We start from the raw sequence: 17198 nt of genomic DNA on the forward strand, positions 1-17198 counted from the left end.
CTGACCGCTCACTCTGTCTCTGCATGTTTTCGAAATGGACTTGAATTCACCTCCAAATGCCAGGTTCTGCACAAAAACGCCATGTATCTTAAAAAGTGTCGGCCAAAAGAGCAGAAAAGACTGCGAGGTTGTGTAGGTCAAATTCAAACAGAGATTTCCGTTTCACACATTTGACCCTTTCTTTTTGTGTCTTCAATGGACTGCCGACTGAGATGGCTTCGGGCTCTAACAGTGCTGAAAAAGCATGAAGAGTCGGGCCTATACCTTTGTCCATGTTTCTGGACAAAGCGCACCCAGGACTTTCCATGATTTATGCCATTGTAAGTCCATGTTGAGCGCGAGACTGACAGGAGCCGTCGTGGAATTGTAGGCTTTAATGTATAGTGATAGGTAGTGCAAGTCCATGAATAGCAAGCTCTTATTTGCTGTTGCATTGTGCTGAGTTGACAGGTGCTGGAGTGGGGAGATTGCGGTACAGCGGCAGGTGCTGATGGTCCTGTCAAATACCTCACCCCCTTATACCTCACATTTTGGGCTATCTTCCAGCTATTTCAGCTCTCTATCACACTTGTCCTAATCTCATTCTCTGCGCTGTAGACGGACTGATAGCGCCACAGCCAGAGTACAAGATATGGGATTCTATATTTAATCTGAGGCGAGCAAACACTCGGCAGGGGTAATGCACTTTTCACGGTCAAATGTGCTCCCGTAATTTACACATTTTTTTACACAAGGATTTTGTGTTATACAATTACTGCTGTGCCTCTGCTCATTATGAAGGCAATCACTTTCTAATATAAACACAATTATCCCGTGAATTTAAAAATGCTTTACTAATACTGTAAATAATGTAAAGGTAGACAACTCTTGCAGCCACTAGGTTTTTAATCGACAACAACATATCACCCCAGTGTTAACTTCCATTCCATTGTGCATTTTAGAATTGACATTAAGATTTTTCTGATCACTTTTAAAGCTCATTTAGGTCTCACATCAAGTTACATTTCAGAACTTTCAATCCCGTACGAGCCTTCCTACAGCCTTCGATCCTCAGGCAGGTCCCTATTAGCTGTTCCAAAGTCGAGGCTCCACCTGAAGTGTGTTGGAGCTTTGGAATGACCTGGCTGAGGAGATAAGCACAGCACCATTAGTATCATCTTTCATATCACTTCTTAAAACTCACTTTTATCATCAGGCTTTTATGAATTTTCTTTTGTTTTGATGTATGCCTCCTTCTTTGTATGTCTATGTTTTATATTTTATCTTCCAAGTGTGTATTGTGTTTTTTACTTTGTTGTGAATCTGTAAACAGTTTTAAAGGTGCTATATAAATACATTATTATTAATAGTATTATTATTAGTAGTAGTATTGGTTCACCAGTTGCACAAAAAGTTGCTGTTGAGAATAAGCAAAAATATTTATATCACTGTAAATTCTTTTAACATGCTGTTTTCTCTATTAAAGAGTTGTGTAAGTAATTGATGGCAGTGCTCGGAGGTGCTGTAGGTGCACATTGGCAGCCACACTTCTGCCAGTTTACCCCAGGGCAGCTGTGGTGACAAAAATAACTTACCACAGTCGAATGTGGGAGTGAATGATGAACCTACCTTGTCAGCTTGTAAAGGCACCATGTAAATCTAAGCCATTCATTTTTTTATGAATGGGATTAAAAGTGAAGGTTGACATTTGACAAATGGTCAGAGATGTTACTAAAAATGAAGAGGTAGAGGTGACTTTCCCTGCAAACAGCCACATGGAAGCACTTCTGAATGAGTATTTTTATTAATCATTTCCCTGGCCTCATAATGCATAAGTCCCTGTGTCATTTTTGGCCAAATTGAGTTTTACTCATTTTACTCTCAGTCCCTGCTGCATCTGTAGGTGTCATTGGCTCTGTCCTCGACTAATCAGGTTTTACAGTAAAAAACAAAACAAAACACAAACTGCCCCAGTCATCTTGTTGAAACATTTATTTTGTATTTTCCCAAAAACCTTGAAAAAGGACTTTTATTAAGACTAATTATGCTTTTAGGCCAATGGTACTTAATGTGTGCACTATATGGGTCCTCTTTATTTGAGGGAGTTACCTCAGACCTATACTCCACCCAGAGCCCTGAGGTCAGCTGACCCAAAGTCAGGCTCAAGACCAGAGGTGACAGAGCCTTTTCTGTGGTAGTGCCCAGACTATGGAACAGCGCCCTCTGCCTGATCCTGTAAGGCTTTAACACAGTTTAAAGGAAGGTTAAAAATCTACCTCTTCTCCCTGGCATTTAATACTAACTAAACAGGATATCTTGGTTCTTTTATTGTTTTATTGTTCTTTGCCTCTGTGTCATATTTTCAGTATCTCTATATTATACAGTATATTTTGTGCTGACTTTGTGTGAAGCACTTTTGCAGCTTAAGTTGTATTTTAAATGTGCTATATAAATAAAAGTGAATTGAATTGATGGAACTCAAGGAAAATCTGGCGCCCATGAAAAGGAGAGTGTACGTGCTCTCATCTCATTTCTCTGTATGAATAAAGATAAATAAAATGAAATTACGTGCCTATATATATCAATTTTTCTGTTTGTGAATATGCCGTCAATGTAACTTCTAGCTATTCTTGCTGTAACAATTGTCCTGGTCTTTCTCGTGTCTGCCTTTGTAGCTCAGCACACCTCATTATGAGTAAAATGTGTTGATGTGTGAACATGCCTGCAGCGTCTCTCACTAAAGAACCCATGTACAGTACTGACAGTAGTTCATCCGTGCCTCTAACAACAGTGCTGCTGCAGAGTCTGACAGAGCGGGAGAATAATTATAGCACCTCTTCACTCTGTCACTGCTTCTGGATGGTGCTTGTGTCTGAATGTATAAAAAATGTGTTTCCATGTTTGATTCATTGGTTACAGCCCGTCCCACATTCACGCTCACAATGGAATTAAAGCGTAAAAGGTCAATTTAATGTGCAGCTGTCTCGCAAAAGAGCAGGAATAAAAGAGATGAGGTATTATGCATCAGATATTATGAATAGAGTCGTTATTTATTGCTTTTGTGAAGGCTGTGCTGTACTTTTGTGTCAGATGGAGTCTTGCACTTAGGGCACTTAATTACAGTGAAATGGAGGAAATGTGAAGGAAAAAATACTTTTTCTATTTTTCAGCTTTGTTAAGCACTCAAAAGAAAGGAAATGGTTAAGTCTTATGCAGTACATTTTGGGGGAGATAAATCATGAATAGACTGTAGACTTGCTGCACAATTAGAATTTTAAGTTTAGATCAAATAAAAGTAAGATCTGTAATATTGCATGTTATTGCCTGGTGTCTCCAAAATGAAGTAGTTTTTATTGTGTTCGATTAGTAAACACAATAGAGACAAAAGTAAAGGAATGGACTACTTCACATTGGGGTTATGCCACTGTCTGAAAGCAAGTGTATTTTAATGATTTGAGGTTGAGTAACTGACTTACAATCAGTGGTGAATGAAATACTTAATTTTGTTAGTTACTCAAGTAAAAGCAAAAGTATACAGGAAAAATCAACTTAAGTAAATTATTTAAGCACCTATTTAAAAATGTACTTTAAGAGTAAAAAGTAAAAGTATTTCACACAAGTCTTTGTTCAAGTGTAAGTGTAGTGATTGAAAATTATACATATTTTGGTCAACAGAAACAATAATATATTTGTCTCATGAGTTTTGTGTATTTATTTTTGTTTGTTTGTTTTTTTGTAAATTTTAGTCAGGTTGTTACCACGAATATTGTAAAAAATAACCCCTCAAAAGCTACTTTTTACTTTTCAATCCAATTCAAAAATGTAGTGGAGTAGAAAGTACAGATAATTGCTCTCAAATATAGTGAAGTAAGTACAGATACACCTAAAAATTCTACTTAAGTACAGTACTTTATTACTTGTACTTCATTACTTTCCATCACTGCTCATAACAGAGTCCTATGGAGGAAGCATTTACACCTAAACTGCATTCTGTTTACTGTATAATTTATATAGAATCATTTCCCAGAAGTACATCCACGTCCATTCTCATGTCTGTTTATAAACTAAAACTTTGCTGCCCATTTTCTGTACTGAATTGCAGTGTGTGGGTGCCAATCTGCTCAATAACATTCTTTTGGCTGTCTTCTCACAGGTACACAGAGGAGGAGATCCGGCAAAAAGTGAGCACTTTCCGGCAGATGCTGATGGACAAAGAGGGTGTCATTACCAGAGAAGGCACACAGCAGCCCATGTAAGTCCTCTCCAAAACACACACTCATATTGATTTGCTTTTTACGCCATGTTTCTTGGTAAAGGGGTATAGAGTAACCAACACTGTACTCATTAGTAATTTCAAAATAATGTTACTAAGTGTTTGGGGAAGCTACAAAAACTGTGCAAGAAACACAAATATTTAACTTATTTAATATTGTCAACATGGACTATTTATAGACTTGCTCATTCTGGAAAGAGTAACCTAAACTTTTACCCAAGTAAGAGTATTGTTACTTCAATTAAAAATATTACTCAAGTAGAAGTAAAAGTGCTAGTACTAAAGAAATTCTTGGTCGAATAAAGACATGCCCTGCCGATCTATTGGTTGATTAAAAACTGCAGTAGAGTTAATGTAATATGAAGACAGATTAAATGTGTGAATGATTTGTTTTTACAAAAAATACAAATCGCTCAATCACCTTTCTGTTGTTGTCCCGTATAAATCCTTGATCCCAGAATGATTCAAAATAGACAGAGCTCACATAATAATGTCTGTATCATAATCTCTCTAGAGCATCTCCAGAACGCTGTATCTTGCCAGTGCTATTTTTAAAGGTATGTTTAAGCCTACACCACCTGTATCGTCAGTATAATTGTTGCGACGGGAGGCCAGTTGGATGTGATACAGTCATCACAGTCTAGTCATATGTGTTCATCCATGTGTAATCACCAAACAGCAGGAAGTGGGCGTGTCTGCTCTCCCGAGTCAGCCGCTAGCTCATGTGTGAATGATCAAGCCATAGTGTTGACGCTATGACCTGCTGTCTTCGAGCTAATAGCTGCTAATGACGCTAGCACTTCCACACTCACCGACTAGACTAATGGTGCTCCTCTGCACTTTAGCCAGCTCCTGACATTTAAAGGTGCTATGTCTTCAAAATGTGAAAAACAGGACTAGCTCATTTTAAACGGTTTGCTGTGGTCCAGAGTTATTCCTCACTTATTGAATTCAAAGCATCATAATTATTCACCCCGAGGAGTTTATAAGTCCTTTTCACAACTCTCAAAGAGCAAAGTTTTGCTCTCACAGTAAAGCTAACAACAAGTAGCATAATTAGATACAGACAGTTCCCAGTGGACTTGTTTTGCCCTCAAGAGCTGTTTTTACTGTATATCTGTACTGGGGCAAGACATATTTTGCTCAAATACATGGAAAAAATTGGGTGCAGGCCCTTTAAGCAAAGAAGGTTACATCAGAGAGGAAAAAGATGAATAAGATGATTTGTAAAAGTTTTTTGCGAGCATTAGTTCTTTCCCAAGGGCACTTCGGAGGCAGGATGCACGGCTTTCTCTCCACCAAAAAGCCTTGATGTGGAAAATTGAAGACGGCTGTAATTTGCTTATCCCTCAACTCCTGCGACACACTAGCGCTCAACAAATCAACAACTTAACTCGAAAGTAAACATCTGTCCAAATTAAAACTTTTCCAATATCTACTTTTACGAACATTCAGTCGGCGAAGGCACATTCCTCCACATGCTCTCTGGGTTTGGACGGTCCGTGGAAATAAGTACAAACCAATTCTGTATCAGCCCTGTGCCCCTATGTGAACCTCATACATTCATGTTTGTCCTTTCTCTCAGAACTGTTACACACCCTTTGATGACTTGATGAGCTGGTGAAACAGTATGTCAGGAGTGAATATGCAAATGTTTATTTTAAAGGTGATCAATATTATCGATCCTGGGCCAATGAGACCTAAATGCCACACTCTAACCTCATCCATTAAAAGTTAATTTCTGTGCTCTAATTGGTTGTGTGGAGGATTCAGGTTGAAATCAATTTATCAACCCATTTTGTAATGTCCTCCATCTTTTTGACCAGGCCAGTCCAATCCATTGACTATATTATTGTGTGTCAGATGACGTTAATAGTTATTCTGATAATAAGTATTGCTGGGTTTCAAATGACACCACAACATTCTATTGGCCAATCATATTTAATACAGATGGGGGCAGGTAAAAGGAATATTGTTAAAATTCCGCTTTTTGCCGTAATATAGCAAATTCTTAGGTCTAGTCACTAATAGAAATAGTCAGGTTCGACACTTATGAATTCACGTTTTCGATATTTCATAGCAAAGTGCAATGTAATTAACAGGAAAAACTGTCTCTTGTGCCCGATCTGAGTGTATGACATTAATTAAAACAAATTAAAGGTGCACTATGTAACTTTCCTGGTGTCTCCATGGATATGTTTGGAATATTTCATGGTATAGCATTGAACTTAGCTCCATACAGGAAAATAGGTGACACCACAAAGTCACAAAGTTATGGTTACGATTTGTGGAGTGACAAGCAGTAAAAATACATGTTAATGGTTTTCTTTTTCTTTTTTTTTTTTAACATCTGCATGAAGACTAGCAGGTGGCAGTCCCCTCCTCCCCATCAGATAGAGAAGGCTTGTGGAGAGCAAGGGTGGACCATAATAAAACGACAGAGCCTAATAAAACTGACGTCCAAACAGAACTATTTTTTTCTGAGAATTTAAAGACTGGCCTGAAGCACCAAATCAGTATTTTCACTATCTGAAGCTAACAGATGTATGTATTGAGCTGGAGTATACCGCAGCCCGCTAAGCTTTCCTTCATCCTCCCGTATTGACAGCACCGGCCTGTCAGAAGTAGCTTAATACTTTATACACAGCACCAATAAACAGCCCACAGGAAGTACTGACACAAGCGCTCATAACTCTGCTTACCCGTGTCCCGCATTGATTTTACTGCACAAGTGATAGCACCAGCTCCGATCCACACACCCATGTCTGCACCATCACAGCTGATCAATACTGAAGCTAACCCTCACTTTTACACAGTTATTCAATATTTGTTTAAAAGCCTCAGGCAAATACATTTTTATGAAAAGAGAGAATGCATGTTGGCTTAACAAACAGGGATGTGCTGTCTGCCTGCAGGTTGCATACTGAGTACAAACACTGGCATTACTTGTACCTCCCACCAGGATGTCCACAGTCCATTATTAACAAAAGAGCTAGAAATAAAAGTTTTATATGGTGCATTTGAACGCCTCACAGACACATTTCCGCTGCTACAGTAGCTCTGCGGGGACCTGGCCTTCTCTTACACAGTAAAAAGCAAAAGCATCTATTGAAAACCTGTTTTAATGTAAATACTATAAGTTCAGACTGCCGCCAACGCATGAGCATATATTAAAATCTTGAAAAAGTAGACACAAATCACAGACACGAGATCTTCCATTGAGCCAAACTATTCAAGTAAAGTGTATGAATGGTAACTTCTGACAATAGTGGTTACATTGATTATGTTTTATTACGATGGATACAGCCTCTTTCTTAAAATGTCAATGTGAGGAAGTCAAAAGAACTGTATTATTATTATGAACTTTAGATCAATACTGGGGTTTTACAGTGAAAATACCTGTAAAAGCCTTAAACTGAAACTTTTACTGAATCTTTTTTTATAGTTACATTACATCAGAGATTTTTCAATAGTGTCCAGCCTACATTTCATCCTCTTTCACACTGTAGCTATTGAAACCCAGTCCTTTTTCCTCCCTAAGTGTGACTGACTGAGTAGTACTGCTGCAGCCCCGAGGAGCCTATTGAATCTAGTCTATCACCGCCAACTCCCATAGACACTAAAGGTCTATACAGTAACCTGTCATCCCAAGAAGGCTCTCTTAAAAGCTTTGGATCTGCCTAACTCAACCTTACAGCACAACGTAATCATTAAAAGCTTAAGAGAAGCCAGGGGAATTTCTGGATGTTTGGTTAATGACATTGCACAGAGCATTGGAAACTTGTATTTGTTTTTAATTACAGTTTGGGCAGCAGGCTTCATTCATAATGCTGCACAGACAATAGTGCCGGGTTTTAGACAATGTGTAGTAGCTAAAATGACGAGAGCTAATTTGTATTGCAATGTATTTGTGAATCAGCATCAGTGTCCATTGTGCAGAAGTAGTAACAATTTGATTATTTTATAGAACCAAACAGAGCAGAATTCTGACCTTTTAAAAAAAAATTATTTATAGCCTGTAGCTTTATTGTGCCCATAGGGAAATTTGTCTTCTGCATTTGAAGGATGTGTCTCCTTCGATGCCGCTGGGGAACCCTGTCAGGGGCAGTGGGCACCACAGCACTGCTCCCTTAAACCCATCTCCATATCTTGAGCTAGGCTTTGTCAGGAATACATTAACTGGACCAGTTCAGCTGTTCATGTTTTGGGTTGATGGGGGAAACTGGAGGAAACCCGCACAGACACAGACAGAAACAATACTGAGCCCTGCACTGCAGCCCATGGCCATGTATGGAATGGTAGAATATTTGATTACATAAAGCTTTGATCCTGCCATCTTGCCCATTTGGTTCTGTTTATTATAAAAGGTTTGACTAAATGGAATCAAGTCAAACATGATGACCACAACCATAATCAACCACATCATGACAAATTTGTTTTTTCTGCTTTTCACTACAATCTAGCAGTATTGCACATCAAAATGACCTGCAATCCAGTGTTACAGATGGACTCAGTGAACACATCTTGTAGGAGGATGTCAGAGCACTCCTCCGTGTGGGCAGAGCAGGCTTTTGGGTGCAGAAGCGCGGTGATTTTACTGGTACGAGACATTTCCTGCTGTGCTCAGCGGTCCTCAGCCAATTAGGGGCTCTGTTACCCATCTTCTTCCAATAACAAAGCGTCAGCCTGGTGCCCTGCTCAAATGTGCCTCTCAAACACCATTTACTTCAACAAGCAGCTCTTCTCTCTGTGTTAGCGTCCTGTTTCTCTGAATCGAACCAGAGCACAGCATTCCTGTTCTGTTTCATTTCACGAGAGAGAGCTCAGGGCAGCTGCTGCTCATGGTGGTAGATTGCACTTTTGACACTTAATTCATTTATTCTATTGTTAGTCTATTGTGTTTCTGTGTGGACCTTATTTTACATATTTTGAACAGCTACAATAGAAATATGAATAAATATAAAGATGTGTACCAAATCACTTCTATCATTAATAATTCCCTGAAACAACTCTCCTATATTTTTCAAATGGAATTCATTCACCATTGGATTTATACAGTGCCTTTCGAGACACCTAAAGCGCTTTACAGAGCATTATTCATTCACTCCACACTTGGTAGTGATAAGCCGCTATTGTAGCCACAGCTGATCTGGGACTGATGATAGACTGGTATGGTCATTTACAGTACTGAAAAAGAGAAGAGAATGACAATGGCAGTTTGAGATGAAAAACAATGGATTTTAACAATATTTTGACCTGAAAGTAATACATATCAAGGACTATTTTAATTACAGCAATATGTTGATTTAAATTACATCCTGCTGATTTTGGATATTCCAATAATGAGTAATAAGATACAGTTCACCAGAGAAAGCCAAACGTGCCTTGTGGAGGTCATTTAAAACTCTAAACATTCAGACCTTTACATTTATACGTCTGTAGCTCCCTCAGCTCGGAGCAGCCAGATGGTTTTGTATTGAAGGCGTGTTGGACAAGGTCAGTGCTGCATATAATAAAATCATCAGTGAAGTGTGTTTTTTCTCATTTTCTTCATCCCTGTGGAGACGAGGTCAGGCTGAGAGCGTGTGGGGGGCAGAGGAGACAGAGGAGGCAGAGGAGGGTAGTGGGTTATAGAAGGATCCAGATCAGGGCGAGGCTGCAGCCATCTGTCTGTATGTACAGTACAGTGTGTGCGAATAACAAGTGAGACGAGACCAGTGGCACAAGCTGAGAGGGAGCAAGCGCTGCAGGGGAGAGAGGCTAAATGTCAGCTAGCAACATGTCATCAAGTGTGGATCCAGACATTTGGAATTCTCAAAAATGGACGACGATGCAAACTACTTTTACATTCTGTACAAAAAATATAAAGGTGATCTTTGTGGCGCTGCCTGAAACAGTCCATCTTTTAAAGCCCCACTGTGTAACTTTAAAGCCAAAATAAAAGCATGGTATGTCTTTTTTATTTTAAATTACACTGAAAAACATAGAAAAGCATGTGTCCTTACTGTGAGCGAGCTTGCATCTCCATAAACCTGACTCTTATTTGGCCTACATCTTCTTTTCTCCATTGAGCTGTAATATTCCACAGACGTGCCACCTCTGGAAAGTTACACTGTGTTGCTTTAATATAAAAATTGCATGATGGCACCTTTCAAGAGATCTCATTTACATTTTTTTGGGAGATTTAAAGCTAACTGGAGGCACTGCTATGTCTGAAGCTGTTACTCAAGTTAGACTTTATTAATCTCAGCTTTCTTTGAACTCAATTTTACTTTAAGCAGCACCAAACCAAGTCTAGATCCTCTTTAGTGTACTATTTGTTTGACGGGAATGGAGCAAGTGAGGATTTCATTGCATTTTTTTTTTTTCACTGTGTACACACAACAATACTACTCTCAGTACTTTGAATATCAGGACTAAACCAGGATCATACAGGACAAGCGTATTGCAACCTTTAATATTTGTGCACTTCAGTTGGATTTAGATAGAGAAAAATAAATCCATATTTCAAACACTTTAGCCACAACAAACTATCTTCTCAAAAATCGATTTGCTAAAAAGGCAGGCAGCAGACTAGGCTTTTCTGTCTGTTTACTCTCCACTACCTCAACAGAAATAAAAACAAGAAACCAAAATAAAAATGGCTGAGATAATATCGTAAGACCCAAACTCTTTTCCTCTCAAGTAGTGCTGAACGCTTAACACCAGGCTCATTTAAACCATTAAAGATAAATCAATGTTTGCCCAAGTGAAGTCCTCATTTAAAAGGTCTGATCTATAATAAATTACCAGGCACTTGTGTAAATGATGTCCCACTCTAATTATAGCACTCGACCAGCTCCGGCTCACTGCTATTAAACCCGGGTCACTTCTCATTATCATTCTCACCATTCTACTTTAGTGTTACCAGATTTGTGATTTCATAAAAACTGGAGTTATTCTAAAGGTATATTTCTTCTGTAGCATGGTGTGGCGTGAGGTCACCATCTTTTTGCCGTTAAGCACATAGTAATAAAGTAGCTGGCTTTGTATTGTTCCCCTGGGAATTATTTAGCTTCTTCCATTAATGACTAGGGATGGACTAATGTGGAGTTTTCTTTCAGCCGATACAGGTCGATGAACATTATATTTGTCTTGCAGCCGATTAACGGGTTTCAGCTTCTTGTTACATGCAACATTTTGACTTTTTCCCATTTAATATAATTATAATCGTTTTAAATTGGTAATCGCTGTGGCAACTGTCCTTATTTTTCATCATTCTGAAACATAACAAGTCCCAGAGATTGACGTTAAGTTATAATAGAGTTCACAAACTAATTTAGAAGCTCTACTATTTCCATGTTTTTTTAGAAAGACACATCTGATGCACAGAATGGGGCAGTTTAGAAGTTTAGAAAGTACCAGATATGGGCCAGTACTGGACGAATACTAATATTTGGAAACCTCCTCCAGTAGCACAGTTATATACCATTCCTATTATCCATGGGTTTCAGAATTATGTAAACTTAAGACCATGGCAATTAACGATTTAAAACTAAATGGTGAAAATTCCTCAAAACAGGAATCTGAAATCCATGGCTAGAACTTCATGACAAGACCAAGAATCAATCTAATATTTGCAGAAGTTAACCAATCTGGAATACTATAACTGTGCCTTTGCCATCAATTGAAAAACACATTTTCATAATTAGGCTTTTAACTGGAAGTATCTCTTGGTGTTTCTTTGTATTTTTAGGGTGAACCACCTGCACTACCACCACGAGTACGAGGACAACCAAGAGTTTGTTTATGAAGATGGAGATTACGACTATGGCAGTGACAACAGGTATTCACTTATACATTTAATACTCAGTACAGTCAAATACATAGTGACTGTCCATTTATTTAAATGTTCTGTAAAGATTTAGATGGAGGGCAGGGGCCTGTATAATAACAGAGATCCAATGTTTTTGAAAGAAATATTCAAACATATGATCTGACAGATAAACAGCAAATTCCACCATAGAATTCTGACTTATAATGTTGTTTCCTCATCAAAAACATGCCTGGAGTTGTGTTTCGTTTCATTCAGATATGTTAAACACACAAAACTCTGCGCATTTAGGCTAAATTATTCTCTGAAACAGAAAACTCTCTGTTCCACCTTGTGATGTCATGGGGTAATACAGGAAGTGCTCCATTATGTTTTTAAACTCCACACACCTCCACGAGAATCATTTGCATAATTTCAGCCCTGGAATTGCCAATCTCTACTGAACAAAAGGTAGGTAGCTGTTACCTTAAAAAATTATCACTTCATGACATCACAGAGTGGAACAGAGCATTTTGAGCTTTGGAGATGTGGAGATGTGGACAGACTAATAATGCAGGGTTATTCAAACATGTGTAAATGAAACAAATCACAACTTCAGGTCTTTTTTGAACAGCATTATAACATGACTTAAAGCTCACAAGAGTCTATTTTATGTACTGTATCTTCCGGACTATAAGTCACACTTTTTTATAGCTTGTGTGGGGTTGCGACTTATACTCAGATGCGACTTATATGTGAAACTATTAAAATTAGATTAATTTCACATCTTGTCACGCTGACAACCGCGTGAGGGCACTCTTGGCTTCTGTACCAGTATCTACTAATTTAAAAAACATCTGAGAAAGACTGAACAAAAATACGTTAGCGTGTTGTACTGCTATTCAGCCTGATGTTCTCTATTTTATTCTTATTATTATAACTTGCCTTTAAAGAAATGTCTGTTCTTGGTCTCGGATTTTTTTCTCAAAAAAATTAGACTTATAGTCCATACTATCTTTTTTGGCTGGTGCGACTTTTACTCCGAAGCGACTTATAGTCCGGAAAATACGGTAATATAGGACCTTTAAACTTCTTGGGTTTCAACTTTCTGCATTTTGAGCACTTTTCATCTTTCAGAATCTATACCATTTTGTTTTAAAGTGTTCATTGCTATGACAACAGTCCTTTTTTTTGTCATGGATATGGAATCTTGAATGTTGTGACAATTCCTCCCTAAACGGCATTCCAGTCGGTAACATCCGTATTCACATGATCCGAAATGCTTTCCAATTCAAGTATCTAAGCTATCTTGTTCTGCAGCTCCAAGCTAACCAGGCGTTTATGTTTGAGAATTACAAAGGAGATGGTCGTTTAGATTTCTGCCTGTGTCACTCCAAAGCAGATTAAGTGTCGGAGTAATTTCCCAAAAGCAATTTCCTGTTTTTTGCCGCTACTTTATTGCTATAACATTGTCTCCTATGGCTGAACGATTTGAGCAGATGAGAAAATTGATGCTTACGTTTGTTAGATATGTTTTCCTTGTTATTCTTTCATAACTTAATAACTGTAATCAAAACTTTTTCTGTACTTTCCGCAGAATGTTGTAATATTGCAATGTCTTGTAAATTATTCTATTCAGAGAGAAGAGGAAATCCACCAGCTCTCCATCTCCGCAGCCAAAGAAAAAGAAAAAGAAGAAATCTGGACGCAGGAGGAGCCGGTGAGTGGGAGCGGAGTGGAGTGATGTTAGCCAAAACGATTACCATGTGGGTTTGTGGAGGCACAGTTATTTTGTATGAATATAAACTGTGGATCAGATTTTAGATAGAAAATCAAGGTTGGTCTGAAAAGAGTGAGACCCAGCATGCAGCATGAAAAGCACTGCTGGAAAAAAGAAGTTAACAGTTTAATACTTTAATAAATGAAACCCAATTATGACAGGTTTAATGTACTGGTTGTTGAACAAATTGAACCAAGCAGAAATCAAATCAAAATCAAAGGAAGTTACAAAAGACAAAATGGACTGTGCAAGACTTAAAGGTTCTTAGTTAAAGGTCCACTATTTTATGGAGGTTCTGCCACCAGCTCGTCTCCATAGAGATTGCTTTGCCTGAAATGTCCAGCTCTACAGCATGAAAATGATATGGAATTTTATTCAGTGACTTTTATAGTTGAAGGCAATGCAAGGCAAGTTTATTTTTATAGCACAATTCGTACACAAGGTAATTCAAGGTAAAGTGCGTTGCAGAATAAAACAGACATTAAAATCACAATACAACAAATCAAAATCACAAATAATCATCATAAAATGAACATTAAAGGAGAAAAGTGCAGAATAAAAAACCTCCCAGTGTGAGGGAGGTTGCCTCTCCAGAGATCTGACCAGTTACTTGGACTTGCATGCTTTTCTCTGTGGACATAGGTAAGTTTATAGTATTCTGACATTCTAGGCAAAGCAATAGTATCCCCATGGAGATGAGCAGGTGTCCCTCCACCAGAAAAGTTACACAGTGCATCTTTAAAGCTGCACACATTGTTTTCATGCCAAATGATTATAATGATTACACTTTTTGCAGTGTAATGTCATGTGAGATGGTTGCAGATTGGTGCAAATAAAATAAAAATAAATAAGATTATAACATCCACAGGGACAAGAAATCCTGGAAATTTAATCTTTTTGTGCCATCCCTATCTCGCACTGTGTTGTAATGGTGAAATTACACTTCCACAGTTATATAAGAGCTCTTCTTGTTTAGGGGCTTCTTTCTATTACATATACGACCAAAAGTTTGGTCAAAAGTTTGGACACACAATCTCATCCATTTTTTTTTTTTTAATGTTTAGTTTGTATTTTCTTAATTTTTACTACTATCTACATTTTGGATAAATACAGAAGACATCAGATATGAAGCAAGATATATGGAATTATGTAGTAAAGAAAAGTTAAATAAATATTTTATGACAAAGGAAATAATATTTAGTAGAGTTTTTTTTTCTTTCTTTATTACATAACTCCATATATCTGACTTCATATATTTGATGTCTTCTCTATGTGTATATGTAGAAAGTAGTAAAAATAAAGACAAAAACACTGAAGGAGATGGTGTGTCCAAATGTTTCACTGGCCGTGTATGTCACAACAAAAAGAAATGAATTCACGCCTGAATTCATAAAAGTCACATCAAACTTTACGGCAATTACTATCCACCCTGTATTGGTTTTTAAAAATGAGAAGAAACAGGTGAAATATATTGTGCATTATTATAAAAGCGCTGGGGGGAGGACGGCTTGGGAACAATCAGATTACATTGACTCTGTATTGGTCCCATAGGAAATCTGCGTTCCAACAGTAGCATCACAAAAGTTAGCAAAGGCATTTAGCAGCGTGCTGTTTTAGTAAGACGCATTACCAAGAATATAAAAGAGCCGTAACAAATCAAAACCATTAGAACAAACTGGCACTGCACTTAGCTATATTAAGGTAGCCGGCCAATCTACCAGCCCCCTTTATAACCCAATGTAATCCGTCATGCTGTATCAAATATTTGGCTTTAGTTTGAGTGCTTATTCTGTCTCCTTGTTGTCACTAGATTTGGCAGTTCCTCGCCCACTCGCCGAGAGAAGAAGAAGAAGAGCAGTAAAAAGCACAAGCGCGACAGGTGAGCAGTGTTTGTACATAGGAGGTTTCAAAGCGCCTGTCTGCACCTGCCCTCCAATAGTGACAGGTTCACAGACTCACACACATTTGCATTTTAAAGGAAATGTATGTAGGATTTGTATGTAATATTTCATAAGCATTGCTTTTTGAGGTTGGGCAATTTCACAAAAAAAAGAAAAAAAGTTTGGGGTTTCAAGCCAATTCAGTGATTAAAACCAATGAGAAATCCAGCTGAAGGAGCTCTGTCTGAGTTAAATTCTCACAACTGATAATACGTGTTGTAGTACAGGGTTAAGAGCCCTGTGACTAATGTCTGGAGGTTCTGAGCTTTGCAATGAAGCATAGCCAAACTGAGAACGAGCAAAATATGTACGTGTCCTCAATTTGCAGGTTAAAGAGCCACTATGTAACTTCACTAGTCTCCATGGAGATGATTTTTCTTTGTCTGTAACATTTATTTAATTAAGGGTGTTCGTACTGCTCAAAAATACATTGAAAACCATGTACTCCTTGTCTAGTCCGTAGATCTAATCTGTAACGTGACCTGGTGGCATCATCTGCTTGTTTCCATGGAGATAGATAAGTTTGATGCCATACTGTGTACCATTCTAGTCAAATCAGTAACATCTCCATGGAAATAAGCAGGTGAGAAAAGTTACATAGCAAACCTTTAAGGCAACTCAACTTAAGTTTAACTGCAGTCTCCTTTTAAACCAGACAGTGTTTATCCCTCACACCCTACATTTAAGAGAAATAAAAAGAAATCCCATAGCAGCAAAGGGGTCCCAAAATACTTTACTTTCCTTGGTTTTTATTACGTTGAACATTAAGTTTTATTATGCCACTCCTCAGTATGTGTCCCAGGGAGGTACTTATTAAAATGTAGAAATCTATTAAAATTAAGGAAGCACAAAGTCGTAGGAAGCCAGACAGAACAAATGACAAATGTTCAAAATGATGAAGCGGGACAGGAAGGAAGGAACACTAAAAACCAGCAGCACTGGGGAAGCGCAGACATCCATCAGCACAAGAACTGTCTTTTACACTCAGAAATTGTCTTTGGCAAAAGTTCTATATATATCACAAGAATCACATCTACAGTTCAACAGCGCTCTGACCCGTGCAGCTCTGAGTCTAAGAGTAAAAGTGACACGTGTTTCCCCCTCAACCTTCAAAAATGAGTTTAGTAGTAATTTGACTTGGTTTTCAAACTCTTAAATGTGATGAAGTCAGACTCTCAGATGGGGGGCAATAGCCAGGCTCTCTCTAAATTCACTAAATGTTGAATCTGATCATTTGTATCGGTGACTAGATTCACAAACTCACTGTATTACAACAAAAATGAGGATTTTAACTATATTGTTTTTAGCTGCCCCCCACTTCTATTAAATATGATTGGCCTATAGAATGTTGTCATTCCAGCAATATTGATGAATTAATTATGTCAGCTATACAGCCATCAAGCTATGCAGTCTTTTTCCACTTATGTACGCCAT

At 38.0% G+C, this 17198-nt stretch overlaps 1 protein-coding gene across 1 annotated transcript in view; it reads left to right on the top strand.

Moving 5' to 3' along the window:
• Nucleotides 1-17198, top strand: part of srrm3 (serine/arginine repetitive matrix 3) — an 89478-nt gene that overhangs the window by 56773 nt on the left and 15507 nt on the right. Inside the window, exons 3-6 of the mRNA XM_033978919.2 lie at nt 4133-4231; nt 11988-12077; nt 13684-13764; nt 15635-15703. Coding sequence (XP_033834810.1) covers nt 4133-4231; nt 11988-12077; nt 13684-13764; nt 15635-15703 — 339 coding nt within the window. The remainder of the gene's footprint in view (nt 1-4132; nt 4232-11987; nt 12078-13683; nt 13765-15634; nt 15704-17198) is intronic.

Source organism: Periophthalmus magnuspinnatus, chromosome 14 (genome assembly GCF_009829125.3).
Source record: "Periophthalmus magnuspinnatus isolate fPerMag1 chromosome 14, fPerMag1.2.pri, whole genome shotgun sequence".
Classification (NCBI taxonomy): Eukaryota; Metazoa; Chordata; class Actinopteri; order Gobiiformes; family Gobiidae; genus Periophthalmus; species Periophthalmus magnuspinnatus.